At 39.1% G+C, this 24,281-nt stretch overlaps 2 protein-coding genes across 3 annotated transcripts; both read left to right on the top strand.

Annotated features, from left to right (window-relative positions):
- Positions 1-295: 295 nt before the first annotated feature.
- On the top strand, positions 296-10,757 carry LOC308394685 (ATP-binding cassette sub-family B member 6-like). Its single transcript, XM_080879119.1, has 20 exons — positions 296-896; positions 1,253-1,776; positions 2,590-2,730; positions 2,834-3,023; positions 3,221-3,313; positions 3,448-3,640; positions 3,793-3,914; positions 4,078-4,187; positions 4,295-4,360; positions 4,929-5,054; positions 5,166-5,242; positions 5,340-5,403; positions 5,503-5,588; positions 5,681-5,738; positions 5,830-5,934; positions 6,154-6,328; positions 6,574-6,686; positions 6,763-6,857; positions 6,956-7,024; positions 9,326-10,757. Exons 2-20 carry the CDS (start codon positions 1,261-1,263, stop codon positions 9,483-9,485), a joined length of 2,559 nt encoding a protein of 852 aa, XP_080735245.1. The 5' UTR covers positions 296-896; positions 1,253-1,260; the 3' UTR covers positions 9,486-10,757.
- Positions 10,758-13,112: 2,355 nt separating this feature from the next.
- On the top strand, positions 13,113-24,171 carry LOC308394678 (ATP-binding cassette sub-family B member 6-like). 2 transcript variants are annotated; one of them, XM_080879107.1, is made up of 20 exons: positions 13,119-13,340; positions 13,650-14,173; positions 16,206-16,346; positions 16,459-16,648; positions 16,824-16,916; positions 17,840-18,032; positions 18,246-18,367; positions 18,538-18,647; positions 18,770-18,835; positions 19,746-19,871; positions 20,213-20,289; positions 20,459-20,522; positions 20,622-20,707; positions 20,802-20,859; positions 20,951-21,055; positions 21,267-21,441; positions 22,002-22,114; positions 22,191-22,285; positions 22,384-22,452; positions 22,671-24,171. In XM_080879107.1, the coding sequence occupies exons 2-20, from the start codon at positions 13,658-13,660 to the stop codon at positions 22,828-22,830; spliced, it is 2,559 nt and encodes an 852-aa protein (XP_080735233.1). In that variant the 5' UTR covers positions 13,119-13,340; positions 13,650-13,657; the 3' UTR covers positions 22,831-24,171. The 2 variants fall into 2 exon arrangements, 1 of the variants encoding a protein (XP_080735233.1); XR_013971278.1 differs by lacking the exons at positions 22,384-22,452; positions 22,671-24,171 and having other exon boundaries at positions 13,113-13,340; positions 21,267-21,442; positions 21,999-22,114; positions 22,191-22,223.
- Positions 24,172-24,281: the final 110 nt, after the last annotated feature.

Below are 24,281 nucleotides of genomic sequence, written 5' to 3'. Positions count from 1 at the left end.
ATTTTTTTCTACACTTAAGATTGAGAAATGCTGATGTAGTAAATTAAAAAAAACAACATTGTATTTAAAAAAAATCAATCAATCAAAATAAAGAAAAAGTTCTGGTAGCTCACTGTCCAGACTGTCCTGTAATATTAAAACTGAAAGTTTTAGTTAATTAAAAGGAAATGTCCTTTTTTAACTATTATTATTATTATTATTATTATTATTATTATTATTATTATTATTATTATTATTGACACGTTACACAGTGAAAAAACACTTTCATTTTTTAGCATTTATTTGCTTATCTGTAACTTAATTATGTTGATGTAGTATGAATGGTCATAGGAGAAGACTGTATCAGTGGTAAAGGTGTGAAACCTATGAAAATACTGGGCACAGTGCAAAATTTATGCCCTTCACACTTTCCAGAGCAATCCAGTGTGACGTTTGACACCCTTGCTGTAGCCTTTTAATACTTGCTAATTACTTGAATATCTCAAAATATCATTTTAAGCTACTTGATACAGGTTAAGCCTGTCGTTCCCCTGTTGGTCTGCATGTTCCGTGGACGTCCTCTGGGGGGCGCTGAGGTTCAGGTAGAGCGAGCAGGCGCTGTTGTGTAACGTAATGCTGTCGAGTCATGGTAGCGGTTGTTTAACTTGTGAACACATTACAAGGACAACCGCTTTGTAAGCATGACTACACACAGCTGGTGGTAGTAATGACAGACACATAGCTGTGAGTTATTGTGCTCTGGGTGTCATTACTGAAGGTCGTTTGAACTACAGTTAGAGACGATAAGCAAGCTAATAACAGCTCGGAGGACTCGCTCGTCTCCCTGGAGTAGCCTCGGTTACTAACAAGTGGACTGTGTACAGTGTTTGGACTTCACAGCTGCCTGCCTGGGAAAGGTAATGTTAAAAACTAACAACAACAGCCGGTTTTATCTCTAGACCCTCTGAAATGTAGTCTGATAGTTATAAGTTTCCTTTTCTTGTAGCCACATTAGCTTCTTGTGCCACTGAGCTGGTGCGCTAACCTTTCACACTTTGTTTTCTCGTGTGTTTGCGCAGTTCTCTGCCTACAATATTTAGCGCAGTAACAGGTACCGCGGTGATTTTTTTTACTACTATCGCATAAATCAGTGCCTAATGTAAAAGAGCCAAAGCAGTTCCTCTTTCTAGGTATACTATAAAACACCTCGTACAGGCGGGATGTCTTTGTTAGGATTTGCTGCTAGGATTTTAAAATGATTTCTCTCTCCTAGCTGCAGCCATGGTGTTTGTGCAGAGCTACTGTGAAGCAAATTCCTTCATCTCCATAACCTGGGTGGATGAAGGCATCGCCCCCTGCTTCTACTTCACACTGGTCCCCACCATCCTGCTCTCCCTCTCCTTCCTCCTTGGCACCATCCACTGCATATGCTACCAAAAGTATGGCACGCAAATGGAGCGCAAGTTCATTCCTCGCTCCTGCCTCTATGGTTTTCAGCAGGTCCTCCACGTCTTTCTGATCATCCAGTTTCTGGGTGGAATGATTTGGAGAGCCACGAATGCAGATGAACTTCCAGGGTATGTGGTGCTGTACGGCTGCTTTTCCATCCTGGGATGGGCCTGGGCTATGGCTCTACTCAGGGTGGAGAGGCGCAGGGTCCTGGTGTCGGATCGGACAAGAGGACACAGTGCCGTCCTGCTGCTGTTCTGGGCTGTAGCTTTCTGTGCTGAGAACCTGGCTTTTGTCTCCTGGTACAGTCCTCAGTGGTGGTGGGGCCTGGAGAACAAACCACAACAGGTGAACACTCACATAAGATATTTTTTTAACCATTGTGTTCCAGGAACCTAACAGAGAAGTGAAGACTATTTTCAAAATATGTGTGCTTACACTTGTGTTTACCTTGCATTATGCAGTTTATCCCCATTCCTACCCATTTAGTTGATCTTAGATTGTAGGTAGAGTTCATTCCTGTATACAGCATTTTAACTGTTTAAACTTCAGTGTGTGTTTAAACCTTTATGAGCCAAAGGTTAAAGATAAGTCTGCCTTCGGAGCCACTCCACAGAGCAGTGTAATCTGACTCATGTATCAAGGTTCCGCCCAGTAAACAAAGCAAAATAAATTGGCAGTAAGCACGCTACAACCTTTTTTGCTAAGTCACTGCTTGTCTGACTTTCAGTTCCTAAACCCTGCACTCTTAACCAATCAAATCAGAAGACAGGATCTTGCTCCTCCCACATGGGGAGGAGTTGAGTTGAGTGAAAGTTTTTTGACTACATAACTGCAAGCATGACTTGTAGTTTTTCTCCTTTGCAAAGTTTTTTAATGTAGTTGTTGATTTTTCCTAAAGTGCTTTTACTTGTACTTGCTTTGCAAAATGTTATTGTATTGCATCCTTCATCCCATAAAGTCAACATTATGAAAGTGCTATTTTAATAGTAAATTATGTTGTAATAGTACACTACCTAGATATATGGTAACTGTTCAATAAAACACTTAACAGTCTTCAGCATATTCACATTACTGTGTTATTAGCATTGTGTTACCACTGTGTTAAACGCTGTTTTGTATCCATGCTGATGTGTGTGTAAACATCTATGAAAACTTCAGGTGCAGTTGTTCCTGTGGATGATGCGCTACATTAGCACTGGGCTGCTCTTCTTCATCGGTCTCAAAGCTCCAGGGTTGCCAAGGAGACCTTACATGCTACTGATAAATGAAGATGAGCGTGACGTAGAAAACGGTAGACAGGTAGTGACAGGGCACTTCCACTGTATATTAAAACACACGAGCAGCTTTGCTTATATACTCTATTAACGCTGTTTTAATGGTTTCATATCTTTCTCTGGGTCAGAGCCTGTTGGGAAGATCAGAGGAGAACCAGTCCACCTGGAAGGGATTTTGGAAGAAGGTCCGTCTGCTTGTTCCTTACATGTGGCCACAAGGCAACAAGTTTCTCCAGCTGCTGGTCCTCTTCTGTTTGGGGCTGCTGGGAGTGGAGAGGGCTATTAACGTCTTTGTACCCATTTACTACAAGAATATTGGTGAGTGATGTGCCTTCGTCATCATGCACCATAGACTCAAATGTTCAGTCACTCACACTGATGGCACTGCAGTGACATTGTTGCAGTCAGATTAAAATCTCATAATACTTTTTATTTATTCATTGATTTTTTTTTTCACCACAGCTTGAAAGCCTCATTTTGTCTCATTCTCCTTGATGTCTGTGTCCTTTTTTCAGTGAATGAACTGACTGATGGCAGCAGCTGGCACACTGTAGCCGTTACAGTGTGTATTTATGTCCTGCTTAAGTTCATGCAGGGTGGAGGAGCAGGTAGGACTTACTTCACGGATGCCCAGTGAACATTGTAGTACCACAGAGAGCTGCACAATGAGCATCAGCCTCACATGCCACACTAGCATTAAGGCTGCTTCATTATTCTGACCACCAACCTCTCTTCTTTTCAGGTTCCTCTGGATTTGTCAGTAACATGCGCTCTTTCTTCTGGATCCGCGTGCAGCAGTACACCAATCGACTGGTTCAAGTCAATCTGTTTGGCCACCTGCACTCCCTCTCTCTGCGCTGGCATCTGAGCCGCAAAACTGGTGAAGTACTGAGAAGTATTGATCGTGGCACAGCTTCCATTAATAGCTTGCTCAGGTAAGATGGCATCAAACAGGATCACAATAATTATTAACAATTAGTAATAACTCAAATAATGATTCTGTTAGGCAATGTTTTTATCCTTAAATGCTTCTCTCATGTTAGAATCTGAAGAAAAATTAAACTCAGGTATTGGTGTTTTTCCACAGCTACATAGTGTTCAGCATCTTTCCAACCATTGCTGATATTATCATCGCCATCATCTACTTCAGCGCTCTTTTCAATGCCTGGTTTGGCCTTATTGTCTTCATCTGCATGACCCTGTATCTCAGTAAGTTATGCATGTTGAACCTCAACTAGCTTCACTTTGACCCAGTTTAATAATGAAAAATAAACTTCAAGTGTGAAAAACATTTCTGTACTTCAGCATTGGCTAAGATAGATTTCAGATCCTCTTTGACTGTGTAGTAATTCCTTATTCAAATGTTTGCCAGCCTTGACGATCATCATCACTGAATGGAGAACCAAGTACAGACGAGAAATGAATCAGATGGATAACACTGCCAAGTCCAGGGCTGTGGACTCCTTGTTAAACTTTGAGACGGTAAATTAAATAAGTTTGTGGTTCATAAAGAAGTTTACTTTTCTTTTTATTATTCTTTCATCTTAAAATGCACTTTAAAATACAATTAGTTTTTTCTGGTTCCATAGGTAAAATACTACAATGCAGAGAACTATGAGGTCGGCCGGTTTGAGGGTGCAATCTTAAAATATCAGGTAAGTGCATTTATCAACCGGTTTTGGCACTCCACGGCTTGCCACGCCTTCCCCTGCTGTTTTTTTCCCTAAGCTGGTCTTTGTTTACTTTAACAGGAGTCAGAATAAACCTGCTCTCCTACGGTCTTTCTAGTTATTGCTACCTTTGAGATAGCTTTTAACATTAAGATGCTGCGTGGAAGCAAATTTATGTCAGGTTTGATTTCAAAACAAAGACAAAATGAAATAACTGGATGTTGGAATTCAGTGTTTTCTGTGTGATTTTGCTGCTTTGATTTTCCTGGGACAATATTTAGACAATCCATAATATTCTGCTGCTGAGGACTACCTCTAAATTCTTGGACATCGTTGGGTGTTATGTCACTAAATCATGGCTCCAAAATAAGCAAAATCACTTGCTAAGAGACATTTAACCAACTGTTATTGGGTTTGCATGTAGATATTTGTTCCTGTATTTCACCAAAACTAAAACTGAGACACTGATCACAGAGGTAGAGAAAAATGTTTAATTTAGTGGTCTCAGGAATGGAGTCATATATTTAATTGCTGTTTCCTTCTCCTGTTGTAGGAATCAGAGTATAAAACCCAGGCATCTCTGGCCTTACTCAATCAAACACAGAACGCCATCATTGGAGCAGGACTGCTGGCTGGTTCCTTGCTCTGTGCATACTTTGTCACAGAGGGAACGTTTCTGGTATTGACTTTGTAATAATGGTTTGCATTATGCCTCTCCACATTTCCAAAACTATGCAATTATGTTGTTATTATATTATTATAAGTGTCATAAAAACCACTCTAACCTCAGGTTGGAGATTATGTTCTCTTCGGTACCTACATCATCCAGCTGTACACCCCACTCAACTGGTTTGGGACATACTACAGGTAAAAAAATATAGAGATTATGTATTGCTTTTACCAAAACTCTGTTTGACTCCTGTTCCTTTTGCCAACTGTTGGTTTCTCTCTTCTTTCCCTGCAGAATGATCCAGACTTCCTTTATTGACATGGAAAACATGTTCCAACTTTTCGAAGAAGATCAAGAGGTATGTTTATAGATGGGTAAATATTTGCAGCGGTGATATCAGTGGGGGGTTTTTATGTGTTTTGAGTTTTTTATGGTCTTTATATGTTGCCTGATGCAGGTGAAGGATGAAGTAAATGCAGGAAGCCTTCTCTTTAAACTGGGGAAAGTGGAGTTTGAAAACGTTTACTTCAGCTACACAAACGGGTTGGTTTATTTTTGCGTTGATTTCTTTTCTTAAAACTTCAGTCTCAGTGTGTTCTTGCGTGGCTCTTATAAATTTCTTTACTGCTTTACAGCAAGGAGATTCTCAGGGATGTGTCCTTCACAGTTCTTCCAGGACAGACAGTTGCACTGGTGAGTCTGAGGCGAGATGTTTCCTGCTTTCCAGCATTACATTGAGCAGTTAAGGTGTTGCTAACATTACAGATTATTAACATACCTTCAGGTTGGGCCGTCGGGATCTGGGAAAAGCACAATCATTCGACTGCTTTTCCGTTTCTATGATGTTCAGGGAGGCTGCATTCACATTGATGGCCAGGATATATCAAAGGTAAGAGGTTTGGCACCAGAGCTACTGTGTGAGAAATATTTGAAACTTCCAGTCATCCAGTCGACAGCTGTATATGAAATCTACATTATAATGAAGTCATTAATCCAGTGAAACACAAATCAGCCAATTCTCTTATTGCAGAAGTCATAAAGTCTTTGTTATTACTATAATTGCACAGACTAGACTTCTTATTACTTTATCTTCATCATCTTTCCTCAGGTGAAACAAACATCTCTGCGAGCTCATATCGGCGTGGTTCCCCAGGATACCGTGCTGTTCAACGACACCATCCGGGATAACATTCGCTACGGTCGCACCACTGCTAATGACCAGGAGGTGGAGGAGGCTGCACTCGCTGCTGATATCCATGACAAAATCATGACCTTCCCTGATGGTAACGTGCACATTAATCCCTCAGTTTATTCAGCATTGTGACTTCAAAGATTTGTTTCATACTTTTAATAAAATCGTGGGTGTTTAAATTGAATCTAAGTTTATATCTTTTAAATGTATATTTCTGAAGTTAGCCATATTTTTAAAATGTTCTAAAGTGTAGTTAGTGATGATCACTGTGTAACTGCAGTCTCTTCTATATTGCAAGAAGTTTTTTCAGCCTCTTCCTGTGTTTTTGTCGGGCAGGTTATGATACCCAGGTGGGGGAAAGAGGACTGAAGCTGAGTGGAGGAGAGAAGCAGAGGGTGGCTATCGCCAGAACTATCCTCAAAGCACCACAAATCATCCTGCTGGATGAGGTATGTGACTGAACTGTCATCTCAAGTGTAAACTCATTGCTGTTAGTTGCAGTTTTCTAATATTATCTCTCTGTAGGCCACATCTGCCCTGGACACACAGACAGAACGCAACATCCAGGCCTCTCTGGCCAAAGTCTGTGCCAATCGTACTACAGTGGTTGTAGCTCACAGGTAAATAAATTCATGTACTGTCAGGTTTTTTTAAGTGAATTTATCCATCTTCATTTATTTCACCGATGACTTGTGGGTCCGTTATTGCTCTGTAATAGGTTGTCCACCATCATCGCAGCAGACCAGATCCTGGTTGTCAATGAAGGGCGGATTGCTGAGCGTGGACGGTAAGTGTGCCTGATTGTTTTGAATGAAACTCCTGCCATAACGCATACAGTTGTGAAAAATAAAGCATTCATAGGAATCTGTGAAAAGTTTACAGAGGGTCATCATGAGCATTAATCTCATGATAATTTGGGGCTAGCCATCAGCAAGCTTCTGGCATTATTCTGGCTTGATTTTTGCTCACTGTCTTCTTGGCAGAATTGGTCGATATCATTGAAACTGTTTAGTTTTGTTACAACTTTTAAGCATAGTCAGGGCTCTAGAGTGCGACCAATTTTTCAATTGTGCAACTAAATAAAATCCTGTCACACCGGTGCGACCAGCTGTTCCAGTAAAAAAAAAAAAAAAGTCCCGGCAACTCTGAAAGTCTCCGTGTTGACAACTGACAGACATCATGCCCCTATCGTGTGTCCCAATCAGAGATAGTCAGGAGCGGGACCTCTATGATTGACCGTGGTCCTGTAGTTGTCCCGTAGTCCTTTGTGTGTACGTTTGAAAGTGCAGGTGGAAGAGGGAGGTGAGTAGCTTGAATAAAGCGATATCAATTCATTAAATCCTGAATTTTTTAATATAAAAACTTTTATAAGACTTTTAAATATAAATGTATTTTGCCAGAAACGCCAGAATCTCAGGTTAAAGCTCTCAAAACTATTTTAACAACCACCAAACAGCTGAAACAGTAAATGAGAGCAGCTAAACAGATTCCACACAAAGACATAAACACAGAGCGGACCCGACGCATCAGAATCAGATTTCTCTTTCTCGGCTTTCTCACCCGACGGCACGTACACGGACACGCCGTTGGGGCTGACCGCTGACAGCTCACTGATTCTGATGCGTTGGCGGGTCTGCGCTTTGTGTTTACGTCTTTTTTGTGCTAGATTCTGAGCTGTGGGTTTTGTCTCTCTCCAACCAAAATTCACTGAATCAGCATGTTTTCAGCATTATTCATTCGCTTATTGCCCACCAGTCGACCATTGTTTGCAGCGTTTTGTTTTTTTTTACTTAAATGTCCTCGGCCAAGAAAGCCTAATTTCTGCTGTTCAATACTGAAGAAATGTAAATTTTTTTAAAATTTGGCTAATTAAGGTTATCTGCCAGGAAAATCTCCTTCATGTTTTTCTGTGTTTTATTCTCAGTTACTTTGACACAAATGCATCTGCTGTGATGCTCACACCTCTGATGAAGTCTCACATATGATCAGAGTTATAATATTTCTGACTGTCTGAGGCAAAATTGACTCGAATTGAATCGGGACCTTGTGAATCGGGACCTCGGGTCGCAAATGCGACCAAATTTTTCAATGGTGCGACTAAATAAAAACCTTGGTCGCACCAGTGGGCGCACCTAACTTTTGTGCTGGTGCACCTGGTGCAACCGTGGCAAAAAGTTAGTCTAGAGCCCTGATAGTCTATAAATTTTCAGTTGGGCTGAGGTCAGAACTTTGGAAAGGCCATTTCAAAAGCTTAATGTTTGCTTGCTTTATCCATTAAAAAAAACACCGATGTGTGCTTGGGATCATTGTTCTGCTGGAACATCAAATTGTGTCCTGTCTGTTCATTTAACGCAAAGTTGAATTTGGAGGTAGTCCATAAATTTGCTGCTGAGTGGATTAGAGGAAATTCAAATTAAATTCAAACGTGCACCCAATTGTTGTGATTTAAAGTCACTAAAAATTTATGCCGTCCATCATTCTACCCTGGAAAAAGAAAAGTTTTCCATGACCATGTAATTCATGCCCAAGGTACTGAGGTCATGTGGCTGCAAAACAAGCCCAAGTCATCACTGCTATAGTGCTGACAGTTGTTATGAGGTCTTTTGCCAATATTGTTTTTTGCAAAATGTGGTGCTGTGCATTATGGCCAAATATCTCCACTTTGTTTTCATCTGTCGATTGCGATTTTCTTTTTTTTTCTTTTTTCTTTTTTCGTAATCACAATGTCATGAATTTTTAACATGAACTTTTAACATAAACATTTAACATGCTAACGGATGCCTGTAGAGTCTGAGATGCAGCTCTTTTTGTGGTTTCTCTAAGCATTGCACAGTCTTACGTTAGAGTGAATATACTGCGACGTCCACTCCTTGCATGAATGGGCAGCTGTTTTGAAGGTTTTCCACTGTAGAATTATGGTTTTCAAGTTGTTTGGAAATATCCCTATAAACACTGCTTGGCAGCAGCAGCTGCTTCTTTAAGATGATTGCTGATGTCCTTCTTCCGTGGCCTTGTGTTAGCACTCACCTGAATGCTACAGACCAGCAAACCAATAAACAAATAAATATCAATCTTTTCTCCATCCTAGACATGAGGAATTGCTACAAAAAGGAGGTTTGTATGCAGACATGTGGTTGAAGCAACAACAGGCTCAGGACTCAGATTCATCATCAGACACTGAAACCAAAGATCGCCAGTCTGAGAAACTACAGCCACCATCGACCTCCTCAGGACACCACGGGCACTGAATGTATTTGCTTTAAGAAAAATCTTTTTGTATTCTTTGTTATGGTTGTAAAAAGGCAATGTGTGATTTTAAATGTTTTGAACACTCAGCAAGGTGAAAGTGTTATTTATTGCTAGATTTTCTAAAGTGAATGTGCAATGACAGGTCAGGCTAAGGTGCCTAATGAAACTGAAGAGGTATTCACACCTTTTAGACTTTATCCAATAGTTGTGATTCCAGCTACGGTTTTGATGCCAGGAGTTAACAAAAGATCTAAAACTAAAAAGAATTGGCACAGGAGAAGAGACAGATGATACTATGTGCTCACAAACTAAACATAATGGGGACCTGCTGTGCTTTTTCTCTCATAGATGTACTGTTACATGTGCAGATGCTCATTTAAAGACCGCCAAAGATCCAAAAAGATCAGTTTATGTATAATTATTCCTGTGAGCCAGATGTTCAGGTTGCAGACTGCTTAAATTCACAATTTGAGACTTTTTTTTTTCTTGTTGTGACTCTCTATGATGTCGAAGAGAGGGGAAATCCCTAATTATCTCAGTCACACAACTCTCACAGTAAGCACTGAAACCCCACCCACCTGCTCCACCTGCTGGGCAGAGGAAAGTTAGACTAAAGAGTTGGACTATTGGAGCTATTAGAGTCTTAGAATACAAATATGGAGGTGCAAGAAAAGCATAATGGGTCCCCTTTGAATAAAATGTGGTGGTGGTGGTGGGGTGGTTCCCGTCTTTCCTCCACCTCTCTACCAAATTTCATGAAAAACCAGCTTATTCGTTTTTATTGTTAATGAGAAAGAAGCTATGGGGGTTGTATATTTCTGCTTCTGCTGTGGAGCAATAATATGACCTGAGACACATGAAAAGTGAAATCAGTCTTGACACTGTATCTTGGTGTGCTCAGACTGTTAATTCTGAATCCTGCTGAATACTATATGCTTAAGAATAGAATGGTGTTAATGTCATCAGGGATTTTGTTTTGTTATTTAAAGTTTTGTTAGCTGAATTTTGAGCTGTATGTATTTGTACATTCTTGGAGCAGGAGAGAGGAGCTGGTAGTGCATAAATATATATCTCCATGTTTATGGTAGTAAAATAATGGGCATTCATCATCATTTTCTGTGTGACACTGACAAAAATATATATTTTTTTCATTTTCTTTGATAATAGCATTGTTGTGTCAGGGTTTGTTGATTGTTTTTCATCATTCAGTTATCTTTAGACATACTGATTCATGCCTGAAGTTGTACAGTCCAGCCTTCCATTGGCAGAAAGACCACAGACATTTCTCACGGCAGAGGTTTCCACTCGGTATGTGGATGTAATGGGGCCAAGTTATCGATCTGCGCTTGTGCTCAGTTAGCAAGTCAAAATATCTGCATGAAAAAGAATGTCTAGAAATTAAACGTCCATAGATCTAAGTACAGCCATACAATTTTAAATAAGTTATTTGCTGTCTTATATCTACCTCACGAAAGGTGTTGTTCATAGTTACAGGTTTTGGAAATACTGTTTTATCATGTAATCATGAGCAATAAATGGCATTATTTCCATCCTTTTTCTGTCTTTACATTAAAACAACATCCTGTCCAGTTTAGACTTTGAAGAAATGTTAATGTGACGGTATCTCACATCACTGATGCATTTAACAAACTATTATTTTACTTAGTCCATGGATGCAAAACTGCATCATAATGAGTTTACAATCTGAATTGTTATATCCATGATAAGTCGTATAATACCACGTTAATTTATTGGTAATAGGGATGGTCTGGTGTTAATTAATTCTGTGCATGTTTCACTTATGGGATATTAAAGTGCCAAAACCTGAAGCCATCCAGCAGTAAAACTTTAGACCTGTTGTGTAATAGCAGCAAACTGTGTCTGTAAATTGGACTAAAATACTGTTTGTTTCGAGAAGATTTGCTGAGACAGGAGATGATCATTTCACAACTCGGACCTGGATACACTGAATTTATTTATAATAGTAAGACACCATACTGGAAACTGTGTCTGTGGTGGACATTGGTGAGTTTAGACCCTTTTCAGAGGTGCTCAAGCATCCCTAAATTTCATCTTAGCACCCCTAAAAATAACTTTACTAATAGCCGGAACAATAACGTATTTTTGTATTATTTTTCATTTTCCTCTAATGCTACATATTCAGGGAAACTATCTATTGGAGATGATGTTGTGCCAACAACTCTTTTATATGTAATTTCTTTGCTTATATTTGTAAAATGAATTATTATTATTATTATTATTATTATTATTATTATTAAGGGTTATATATAAAATAAAGAAATGACCTGCTTTGCAAGTATCTCCATGACTAAAGTTTGCACCTACATTATAATCAATCCAGTCTTTTATGGCTACTTAAAATACCTTGATAAACCTGTGATGTTGCATATGTTGCTATTTCAGCTGCCTTCGTGGCCAGATCTCTTCAAAAAGACGTAAATAATAATAAAAATGAATTTAAAAAGGTAAGAAAAAAGGTGAAAAGAACTGCTTATGTCAACCGCCAGCAGTAGAAGCCTGATACTCAGCTTGAATAATGCAATTGATATGGGTGGATAGGTGATATAGATAACTGAACCCTGCTTCAGTGTTACACCGACCTGTTGGATGACAGCACAAAGACTGAGAGAAGAGCCAGGCGAGAAAGAGAGACATCGGTGTGAAGATAGCAAAAAGAGAGAGGAAAAAGAAACCTGCAAGTGTGGATGTGTGGCCAATGTCAAGCCGTTTGTTATAATACCAAGGTAGTTTCTGTTTTGCAAGCATTCACTGATGATGATTTCACATAAGTAAGCAGTGTTACACTCATATCAAGTGTGGATTCTCCCCAGCCTGCTTTTATAGTAACCTATGTCACAAATACTTATTTGCCTTATTAACTGATAGTGTAAATGAAAAATAATGACATGCATTTCATAGATGCTTTGTGTGCTTTTATAGCAGCACTCTTGAACTGGAATGCCTCTGTGTCTCTGTCGAGTCTTTACACTAAAATAAAGGTTTGTATGCATAAGCTTTAATGTAAAAAGGCAGCTTTCTTAGCCGTTTGTTCAGGTGATTGCAGTGGCAGTGTGATTTCTTTTTCCGAGTGTCTGCACTGAATAATGCTGCCTCAGTTGCTTGATGTTGTGTTTAAGACTGACTGTGTCCTTGTTTCTGCTCGTATGTCCTTGGCTGCAAATTGTTCTTTAACTAACAGTATTGAGCCTTTGTCTCAGGTTTGATAACTCAAGGGTGCACCTTAAAACAGGTGCACTAATTGAAAGTAATGTATTAACTATTCTTGCTTTTTAATGTATGAATTGCAGTGCACTGCAATGGCAAAGGTGTGAAGCTAAATTTGCTCCAGGCAGTGGAGAAGAAGAAACTACTGATCCTAATTAAGATGAAAATGATACTGGACCTGATTTAAAAGCTAGCGGTCCGTGTACAATTTCTAATACATTGTTTTTAAGACAAACTAATTTGATTTAAAAGGGTTTTGTTTTTGTTTTTGTATTTGGTGTGTCTGTGTGTGTTCACACTCCGTGCCAGCTGGTAGCGTTACTCCACGGTTTCGCCAGGAAAATTTGACAAGAAGAAGAAGAACTGGGAGGACTCCGAACACCGGCTTCATCAGTGTAACACACAGCTGGTGGTAGTAATGACAGACACATAGCTGTGAGTTATTGTGCTCTCGGTGTCATTACTGAAGGTCGTTTGAACTACAGTTAGAGACGATAAGCAAGCTAATAACAGCTCGGAGGACTCGCTCGTCTCCCTGGAGTAGCCTCGGTTACTAACAAGTGGACTGTGTACAGTGTTTGGACTTCACAGCTGCCTGCCTGGGAAAGGTAATGTTAAAAACTAACAACAACAGCCGGTTTCATCTCTAGACCCTCTGAAATGTAGTCTAATAGTTATAAGTTTATAAGGTAATAATTATAATTGCTTACACTATTTGTTCTTTATCTGCCTACAGTATTTATCACACATTTTAGCTGTATGTCGGTATTTATTTACTACTATCGCATAAATCAGTGCCTAATGTAAAAGAGCCAAAGCAGTTCCTCTTTCTAGGTATACTATAAAACACCTCGTACAGGCGGGATGTCTTTGTTAGGATTTGCTGCTAGGATTTTAAAATGATTTCTCTCTCCTAGCTGCAGCCATGGTGTTTGTGCAGAGCTACTGTGAAGCAAATTCCTCCATCTCCATAACCTGGGTGGATGAAGGCATCGCCCCCTGCTTCTACTTCACACTGGTCCCCACCATCCTGCTCTCCCTCTCCTTCCTCCTTGGCACCATCCACTGCATATGCTACCAAAAGTATGGCACGCAAATGGAGCGCAAGTTCATTCCTCGCTCCTGCCTCTATGGTTTTCAGCAGGTCCTCCACGTCTTTCTGATCATCCAGTTTCTGGGTGGAATGATTTGGAGAGCCACGAATGCAGATGAGCTTCCAGGGTATGTGGTGCTGTACGGCTGCTTTTCCATCCTGGGATGGGCCTGGGCTATGGCTCTACTCAGGGTGGAGAGGTGCAGGGTCCTGGTGTCGGATCGGACAAGAGGACACAGTGCCGTCCTGCTGCTGTTCTGGGCTGTAGCTTTCTGTGCTGAGAACCTGGCTTTTGTGTCCTGGTACAGTCCTCAGTGGTGGTGGGGCCTGGAGAACAAACCACAACAGGTGAACACTCACATAAGATATTTTTTTAACATTGTGTTCCAGGAACCTAACAAAGAAGTGAAGACTACTTTCAAAATATTCATGCTGATACTTGCATTTACCTTGCATTATGCAGTTTATCTCCATTCCTATCTGTTTAGGGTTAACAGTACAGTGATTTAATACTATTTAGTAGAAAACAAATAATGTATTTATAAATATACGATGATTACTGTGTAATTGCAAAGTACATTCTCATGAATTTAGAATGAATCCCTTCAAATCTCCATTTCTATTTATTTAGCGTTAAGATAAGTTGATCAGAGTGTGTTTGCAGCATATTAATAAAGCTCTTCGGTGTGTGATTAAATAGTCTTTATGAGCCAAAGGTTAGTTATATATTAAAAATGAGTCTGCTTTTAGCGCCACTCCTCAGAGTAGTACAGTCAGGCTCATGTATCAAGTGTCTGCTCAGTAAACAAAAGAAAACAAAGTGCCATGGAAGATAAGCATGCCTGAGCCTTTTCTGCTGAGTCACTGCTCAGTTGACTTTCAGATCCTAAGCAAATGCAAAATGTTATTGTATTGCATCCTTCATCCCATAAAGTCAACATTATGAAAGTGCTATTTTAATAGTAAATGATATTATAATAGTAAACTACCTAGATGTGTGGTAACTGTTCAATAAAACACTTAACAGTCTTCAGCATATTCACATTACTGTGTTATTGTGTGGATGCTTTAAGCATCCACACTATTGAGTTCCTTCTTGGTGTTTCCGTACATTTTTCGCCGTGGATCTACTTCCACAATTTTCAGCCGATTTTCACCGTTCAAATTTTAAACTATTCTGCTATTTCTGCTAATAACGGCTATGTCTTTTGGTATTTTTCACTATTATACTTTTTAAAATATTAAGCTTTTTTCCCTTAATTTGAAATGAATGGGAAACTTTGCAATTCTGCTAAAATTAGCTTGTTTTTGAAACTTAACTACTTCCTCATATTTTCACGTAGAACAACCATTCAAACTTTAAAATGTTCTCAAATTATTGGGCTATTCAGGTATAAATCAGCTTTTTCAAATCTTTTACCGTTTTACTTTTATGCTTCTTAAAGTTTTGAGTTGCAAAATTGTGATTTCTCACAAAATACATGCGTTGTTATTGTTGCCACTGAAGGTTTCGCAGTCTTCTCTTCATGTCCGAACAACTTCTTGCTACTTGCTCAAATTTCACTCAACTTCCACAAATTATACATCAAAATGTAGGTATTTTTGCTGGCTTTCTGAAAATGTCACTATCATTGTTGTGGAATTTATAGAATTTTGGCAAATCTCCTCAGACCAACAGAAAGTCGGAAAACTCTCCATAGAAAGTCAATGGAGAGTTTGTTCAAAATCACCGCTTGATTTCTGTAATGAGAGGCATTTTCGAATTGTCATATCTCCTTAATCTCCTTTGTGCTAAACCAGAGTATTTGTGCTGAAACACAGTATTTCTGCCAAATGATAGTATTTCTGTCAAATGATAGTATTTGTGCTAAACCATAGTATTAATTTAAAATGACAATATTCATAGTTCATCACAGTGTCTCTGGTAAATCACAGTATTTCTGCTCTGTTGTACTATTTTTCTAAATCATAGTGTTTCCGTAATGTTTAAGTATTTTTGGCTAAATATATTCTTTCTGTTATCTTATACTATTTTTCCTAAATTCTTGTATTTTTGAGAAGTTATCATGTTTCTGGTAAGTTACAATATTTCTGCTAAGTTCTGCTATGCTATTGTATTTCTGCCAAGTATTATGTTTCCTCTAAGATGTTGCAGTTCTGCTAAGTTATTCCATTTTAGCAAAGTTCCTTTGCTTCTGCAAAGTTTTTACAATTTCTGCAACTTTTCAGCTAGTTTTTGCATACAGCTTCAGCTTTAAAGCATCCACACTGCATTTTCGCAGGAAATGCAAATTTTTCTAGTTAGCATTGTGTTACCATTGTGTTAAACGCTGTTTTGTATCCATGCTGATGTGTGTGTAAACATCTATGAAAACTTCAGGTGCAGTTGTTCCTGTGGATGATGCGCTACATTAGCACTGGGCTGCTCTTCTTCATTGGTCTCAAAGCTCCAGGGTTGCCAAGGAGACCTTACATGCTACTGATAAATGAAGATGAGCGTGACGTAGAAAACGGTAGACAGGTAGTGACAGGGCACTTGCAACACTTCCACTGTATATTGAAACACATCAGCAACTATGCTTTTATACTCTATTAACGCTGTTTTAATGGTTTCATATCTTTCTCTGGGTCAGAGCCTGTTGGGAAGATCAGAGGAGAACCAGTCCACCTGGAAGGGATTTTGGAAAAAGGTCCGTCTGCTTGTTCCTTACATGTGGCCACAAGGCAACAAGTTTCTCCAGCTGCTGGTCCTCTTCTGTTTGGGGCTGCTGGGAGTGGAGAGGGCTGTTAATATCTTTGTACCTATTTACTCCAAGTATATTGGTGAGTGATGTGTCTTCATCATCATGCACTATAGACTCAAATGTTCAGTCACTCACACTGATGGCACTGCAGTGACATTGTTGCAGTCAAATTAAAATCTCATAATGCTTTTTATTTATTCATTGAATCTTTTCACCACAGCTTGAAAGCCTCATTTTGTCTCATCTGTTTTCAGTGGATGAACTGACTGATGGCAGCAGCTGGCACACTTTAGCTGTTACAGTGTGTATTTATGTCCTGCTCAAGCTCATGCAGGGTGGAGGAGCAGGTAGGACCTCATGGATGCCCAGTGTAGACAGTGAACATTGTAGAGAGCTGCACAATGAATTTCTGCCTCACATGTCACATCAAGTAGAGTTAAGGTTAAAAAATTCAAGGAATTACAAGTAACCCAGCAGAGCGAAGTGCTCCACTTTTGTACTGATACTGTACTGTGAGGACTTAAAGATAAGATCAAATGAGGCCTGATAATTCAAGACCTTGTTTTTAAGGAAAAGGGTTTTAAATCTAATTCCTGATTTAACAGGGAGCCAGTTAAGAGAAGCTATTATGGTAGAAATCTGCTCTCTCTTTCTAGTTCCTGTCACTTGTCTTGCTGCAGCATTTTGGATCAACTGAAGGCTTTTCAGGGAGTTTTAAGAACAACCAGCCTAGAAGTAATAAATGCACAAACTAGTTTTTCAGCATCACTCTGAGACAGGTTGTGTCTAAGGTTAGAGATGTTGTGCAAATGCAATGGAGTAGTTCTACATATTTGCTGAATATGTGCATTGAGGGAAGTATCCTGGACAAAAATGATTCCAAGATTCCTCACAGTGGTTAGACACCATAAAGTTTTTTAAGGCAGAGTATGATAACGCCAGTTTTATCTGAATTTACAAACAGAAAAAATTGTCTTTTAGAAATTCCTTTAGCATAACTAATTTGTGTGTCATCAGGCTTCATGGATAGATAAATCCAGGTGTTATCTGCATAGCAGTGAAAATGTATGCTATGTCTTCTAATAATATAGCCTAAGGGAAGCAAGTATAATGTAAACAGATTCGGTCGTAGCAAATAACCCTGTGGAACGCCATAATTAACCTTGGTTTGTGAAGAAGACTTCCCATTAACGTGAACAAACTGTACTCTGTTAGGCAGATATGATTCAAATCACTGCAGTACAATGCCGTCATCTTCTCTTCTTCTCAGGTTCCTCTGGATTTCTGAGTAACGTACGCACTTTCGTCTGGATCCGCGTGCAGCAGTACACCAATCGACTGGTTCAAGTCAATCTGTTTGGCCACCTGCACTCCCTCTCTCTGCGCTGGCATCTGAGCCGCAAAACTGGTGAAGTACTGAGAAGTATCAACCGTGGCACATCTTCCGTTAACAACTTGGTCAGGTGAGATAGTAACGGTCAGGATCATAACAATTATAAACAAATGAGTAACTCATAAACGAACCTGCTGACAAAATATACCAACCAACAAGGTTTACAACATAAATGCCCAAAACATTTATGCCCAACATAAATGTTTTTTTTTTATCCATAAATGCTTCTCTCATGTTAGAATCTGAAGAAAAATTAAACTCAGGTATTGGTGTTTTTCCACAGCTACATAGTGTTCAGCATCTTTCCAACCATTGCTGATATTATCATCGCCATCATCTACTTCATCACTTATTTCAATGCCTGGCTTGGCCTTATTATCTTCATCTGCATGACCTTCTACCTCAGTAAGTTATGCCTGTTGAACCTTTTGAACCTCAACTAGCTTTGCTTTGACCCAGTTTAATAATGAAAACCTTCAAGTGTGCTAATCTTCTGTGTAGTTCCGCATGGCCTGAGATAGATTTTTCAGATCCTCTTTGACTGTGTAGTAATTTCACATTAATGTGTTTGCCAGCTATGACTATCATCATCACTGAATGGAGAACCAAGTACAGACGAGAAATGAATCGGATGGATAACGCTGCCAAGGCCAAGGCTGTGGACTCCTTGTTAAACTTTGAGACGGTACATTAAATAAGTTTGTGGTTCACAAAGTTTTGTTGTTGTTGTTTTTTTTATTCTTTCATCCTAAAATGCACCTAAATTACAGTTTGTCACTGTTTGTGCTTTTTATTCCTGTTGAAAAGGTAAAATACTACAATGCAGAGAACTATGAGGTCGGCCGGTTTGAGGGTGCAATCTTAAATTATCAGGTAAGTCAGGTCAGGCAGATAAAGCATTACAAGGCTTGCCACGCCTTCCCCTGCTGTTCTTTCTTCAGCTGTATCACTAGAAAATGTCTTTGTTTACTCTAACAGGAGTCAGAGCAAACCTGCTCTGCTACAGTCTTTCTAGTTATTGCTACCTTTCAGATAGCTTTTAGTATTAAGATGTTGAGTGGAAGCAAATGTAGTAGGTTGCCTCACACCAGGTGGCCAACCCAGAAAATATGAGTATTTATGTCAGGTTTGATTTCAAAACAAAGACAAAATGAAATAACTGGATGTTGGAATTCAGTGTTTTTTGTGTGATTTTACTGCTTTGATTTTCCTGGGACAATATTTGGACAATCCATAATATTCTGCTGCTGTTTCGCCAGTAGAGCAAACCTGTTAGCTCACTGGGAAATTCTGGGCCCATAAAGCTCAATGTACATAGACAACAGCCTGTATGTGTGTGCATGTCTACACAAAAGCAGATAAACATGGACTTTCCTTTTGTCATATTCATAAAGCTGTGCATACACATGGTCCTTTCTTTATGGATCCCAGTCATTGTGAGATTGTATGCATGTGCAAAAGCCTGATATCCATACCTGTCTCTTACCACAATTTATATGCAGTTTAATCCTTTGCATGTAACGTGCTGGCATCAGGGGTCCTTGAACATACTGATAAAAATCAGAAAAGCAGCAGCATAATTTCACCAAAAACAAAACTTACACTTGTTGTCTGATCTGGACAAAAGTGTTTTATTTAGTGGTCTCAGTTCTGGAGTTGTGTACTTAATGGTTCTTGGCTTTTGTTAGCATCAGAGAATAAGACATTTTTGCAAAGATACCAGTAGCTGTATATTGGAAGTCTATATTTTGAAGTCTTGACTCATGTTTCTGATTGTTTGTAGGCTTCAGAGTGGAGGGCGCAGGCATCTCTGGCCTTGCTCAATCAAACCCAGAATGTCGTCATTGGATTAGGACTGCTAGCAGGCTCCTTGCTCTGTGCATACTTTGTCACAGAGGGCAAGTTTCAGGTATTGACTTTGTAATAATGGCACACACTATGCTTGTCCACATTTGGTTGGTAGACACTGATAATGAACATGCCCAAACTTTCAAATACTAGGATCATCATCTGTGCAAGTAAATCCTTAGTATATCGCTAATATGGTTATCTCAGACAGCCCCATCCACTCATTTGGGAGGGGCAGCCAATTAAAAGAAAGTTGTTTTAAAAGGCGGGGCAGAGAGCTGATTTGCTTATTTCAGAAAGTGGATGAACTTTATGTTTAATAGATACTCAGAACATTAAGAAATACAATGCTAGTTGGAATTGTCCAATTCAGTTTGACCATAAAAACAACTCTAACCTCAGGTTGGAGATTATGTTCTCTTCGGTACCTACATCATCCAAATGTACATTCCACTCAACTGGTTTGGAACATACTACAGGTAAGAAAATACAGATAAGTCATTAGATTATAAATAGTTTGCTGTTTTAAAGATATTGCTTTTTTATGTATTTTTAAGGAGGATAACACATTATATACTGTAAGCTATTTAACCACACTCTGTTTGACTCCTTTTGCCAACTGTTGGTTTCTCTCTTCTTTCCCTGCAGAATGATCCAGACTTCCTTTATTGACATGGAAAACATGTTCCAACTTTTCGAAGAAGATCAAGAGGTATGTTTATAGATGGGTAAATATTTGCAGCGGTGATATCAGTGGGGGGTTTTTATGTGTTTTGAGTTTTTTGTGGTCTTTATATGTTGCCTGATGCAGGTGAAGGATGAAGTAAATGCAGGAAGCCTTCTCTTTAAACTGGGGAAAGTGGAGTTTGAAAACGTTTACTTCAGCTACATAAACGGGTTGGTTTATTTTTGCGTTGATTTCTTTTATTAAAACTTCAGTCTCAGTGTGTTCTTGCATGGCTCATTCTTAGATTTCTTTACTGCTTTGCAGCATGGAGATTCTCAGGGATGTGTCCTTCACAGTTCTTCCAGGACAGACAGTTGCACTGGTGAGTCTGAGGCGAGATGTTTCCTGCTTCCCAGCATTACATTGAGCAGTTAAGGTGTTGCTAACATTACGGATTACTAACATACCTTCAGGTTGGGCCGTCGGGATCTGGGAAAAGCACAATCATTCGACTGCTTTTCCGTTTCTATGATGTTCAGGGAGGCTGCATTCGCATTGATGGCCAGGATATATCAAAGGTAAGAGGTTTGGCACCAGAGCTACTGTGTGAGAAATATTTGGAAATTCAAGACATTAACAAACAACCAGTAAAATTAATAATATAAGCAGAAGTCATAAAGTCTTGTCTTTAATATTACTGTAACTGCATGCTTATATATATATATATATATACACACACACATACACGGAGTCTAAACTGCTTATTACTTTCTCATCATCTTTCCTCAGGTGAAACAAACATCTCTGCGATCTCATATCGGCGTGGTTCCCCAGGATACCGTGCTGTTCAACGACACCATCCGAGATAACATTCGCTACGGTCGCACCACTGCTAATGACCAGGAGGTGGAGGAGGCTGCACTCGCTGCTGATATCCATGACAAAATCATGACCTTCCCTGATGGTAATGTGCACATTAATCCCTTGGTTTATTCAGCATTGTGACTTCAAAGATTTGTTTCATACTGTTGAAAACATTGTGGGTGTTTCTATGTATCTATGTTTATACCATTTACATGCATATTTCTGAACAAAGCTTTCAGATAAGGCCCCGTCTTATCTGAAAGTCCTTATAGTACCACATGTCCTCAGACTCCGGGCCTACTTGTGGTTCTTATAGTATTTAAAATTAGAATGGGAGGCGGAGCCTTTAACTTTCAGGCCCCTCTTATGCTTCTTCTTTACTCACCTCTTTTAACAGTGTGTCTTTTGTTCTGTCTCCCTCTCCTCACCCCCAACTGATTGCAGCCAATCCTGCCAGAAGTTTCTTACTTTTGAAAAGAATATTTTCTTCCCCCTGTCGCTAAGTCCATGCTTGTAGGGGATTTGATGTTATTGTTGGGGTTTTCGCTCTGTTATTGTTTGGTCTTTAGCTTACAATATAAAGTGCCTTTGAGGTGACTGTTGTATTTTAATACTTTGCAAGAAGTTTTTTCAGCCTCTTCCTGTGTTTTTGTCGGGCAGGTTATGATACCCAGGTGGGGGAAAGAGGACTGAAGCTGAGTGGAGGAGAGAAGCAGAGGGTGGCTATCGCCAGAACTATCCTCAAAGCACCACAAATCATCCTGCTGGATGAGGTATGCGACTGAACTGTCATCTCAAGTGTAAACTCATTGCTGTTAGTTGCAGTTTTCTAATATTATCTCTCTGTAGGCCACATCTGCCCTGGACACACAGACAGAACGCAACATCCAGGCCTCTCTGGCCAAAGTCTGTGCCAATCGTACTACAGTGGTTGTAGCTCACAGGTAAATAAATTCATGTACTGTCAGGTTTTTTTAAGTGAATTTATCCATCTTCATTTATTTCACCGATGAGTTGTGGGTCCGTTATTGCTCTGTAATAGGTTGTCCACCATCATCGCAGCAGACCAGATCCTGGTTGTCAATGAAGGGCGGATTGCTGAGCGTGGACGGTAAGTGTGCCTGATTGTTTTGAATGAAACTCCTGTAAACAACATCCAGTAACATACAATCTTTCTCATGGTGGACTTAATTTCCTGTGGAAACAGTAAAGGCGTACTTAGTTTTTCACAGGACTTACAATGAGTACTGAGTAATCTTTGTGTTTCGCATTAGCACATCTCTGTGTTCACTGAACAGTTAGTAAATAACAACATTTTCTCCATCCCAGACATGAGGAATTGCTACAAAAAGGAGGTTTATATGCAAACATGTGGATGAAGCAACAACAGGCTCAGGACCCAGATTCATCATCAGACACCGAAACCAAAGATCGCAAGTCTGAGAAACTGCAGCCACCATCGACGTCCTCAGGACACCACGGGCACTGAATGTATTTGCTTTAAGAAAAAAAACTGTTAGCACTTTTATTCTTTGTTGTGATTGTGAAAAGGTTATGTTTGATTTAAGCATTCAGCAAGGTGGAAGTAATATTTTTGATAGATTTTACAAAGTGAGGGACAAATGATTTGACATTTTAAAAACCAAACTGCTAAACAGGAGTGGAGCTTGAATCATGCCTAGCTTTGAGGTTGTTTTCTATTTTGTTTTTTTAGTATAATCCTCCTAACCCTACAAATCACCTCCAATTATTTGACATTCCTCATATTTATTTTTATACTTACCTTCATTTATTTTACTTTATTTTACTTTACTTCGTATTTTCTTTTTTCTTTTTCACAGTTTTAAAAGAGGACCTATTGCGCTTTTTCTTTCATAGATATACTATTTGTGGATGCTCATGTAAAGACAGCCAGAGATTAACGTATACAGGAGACCAAAAGCACAGGCTTCAGACTGCTCAGCTCAGTTTGAGACTTTTTGTTCTATTCATGGCTCTATGATGCCAGTTTCATGAAAATCACCTTACTAATTTTTATTTATTTTTAATGAAAAACTGCAGTGATCATATAGTTCTGCCTCGACTCTGGAGCAATAATATGACCTGAGGCATATGAAAGGGAACTCAGCCTTGACACTACATCTTAGTGCACTGAGATACTAATGGAACCTTGTGAATGATTTGTGGATAAGAATAGATTACATGCATGCCATCAGGGATTTAGTTTTTTTTTGTTATTTTAAGTTTTTGTTTGCTGAATTTGTGTTCTTTAAAGTGACACTAGTCTTTTAGAAAAGCGTATTTGCACATTGAGGCTTTAGGTCATCAGCTAGGCAGAAGATAAAGCAGGATAGAAGAGCTGGTAATGCATTGATGTACATCTCCATTTATTAAGGAAATAAAACAACGGGCACTTATCATCAGTGTTTCCTGTGACACTGATTAAAAATAAATATTTTATTTTCTTTAATGATGACATAGCAATAGCATTATTTATATGTGCCTGTGCTGAATTAACAAGTGAAAATATCTGAATTAAGATGTCTTAAAATCAAATGTCTATGCAGTAACAGATGTTTAATTATTAAGTAAGAACAGCCATACACTTCTAAGTAAGTTAATGTGCTGTCTTGTATCTACCTCACGAAGTATGTTGTTCATAGTTATAGTTTTGTGGAACTATTTCATATTCATATTACATTTCATTGTGTACACATGAGCAATAAATGATATGTTTTCCACTTTTTTGGTTTTTTAATTAAAACAATTTCCTGTCCATTTTAGATTTTTTTTTAATATTAAGGTGGTAGTATATCACATTACTGATAGATTCAGGAAATTATTATTATGGGCTGGACTGTGTGTTATAATGAATTAACTGAGTTGTATATCTTTGGTAAGTCATGCCATACCATGTGAATTTTTTGCAACTGATGGCTT

This window comes from Rhamphochromis sp. 'chilingali' (genome assembly GCF_963969265.1).
Source record: "Rhamphochromis sp. 'chilingali' genome assembly, chromosome: 3".
NCBI lineage: Eukaryota > Metazoa > Chordata > Actinopteri > Cichliformes > Cichlidae > Rhamphochromis > Rhamphochromis sp. 'chilingali'.
The sequence above is the reverse complement of the archived record's forward strand: the minus strand, read 5'-3'. Positions and strand labels throughout refer to the sequence as shown.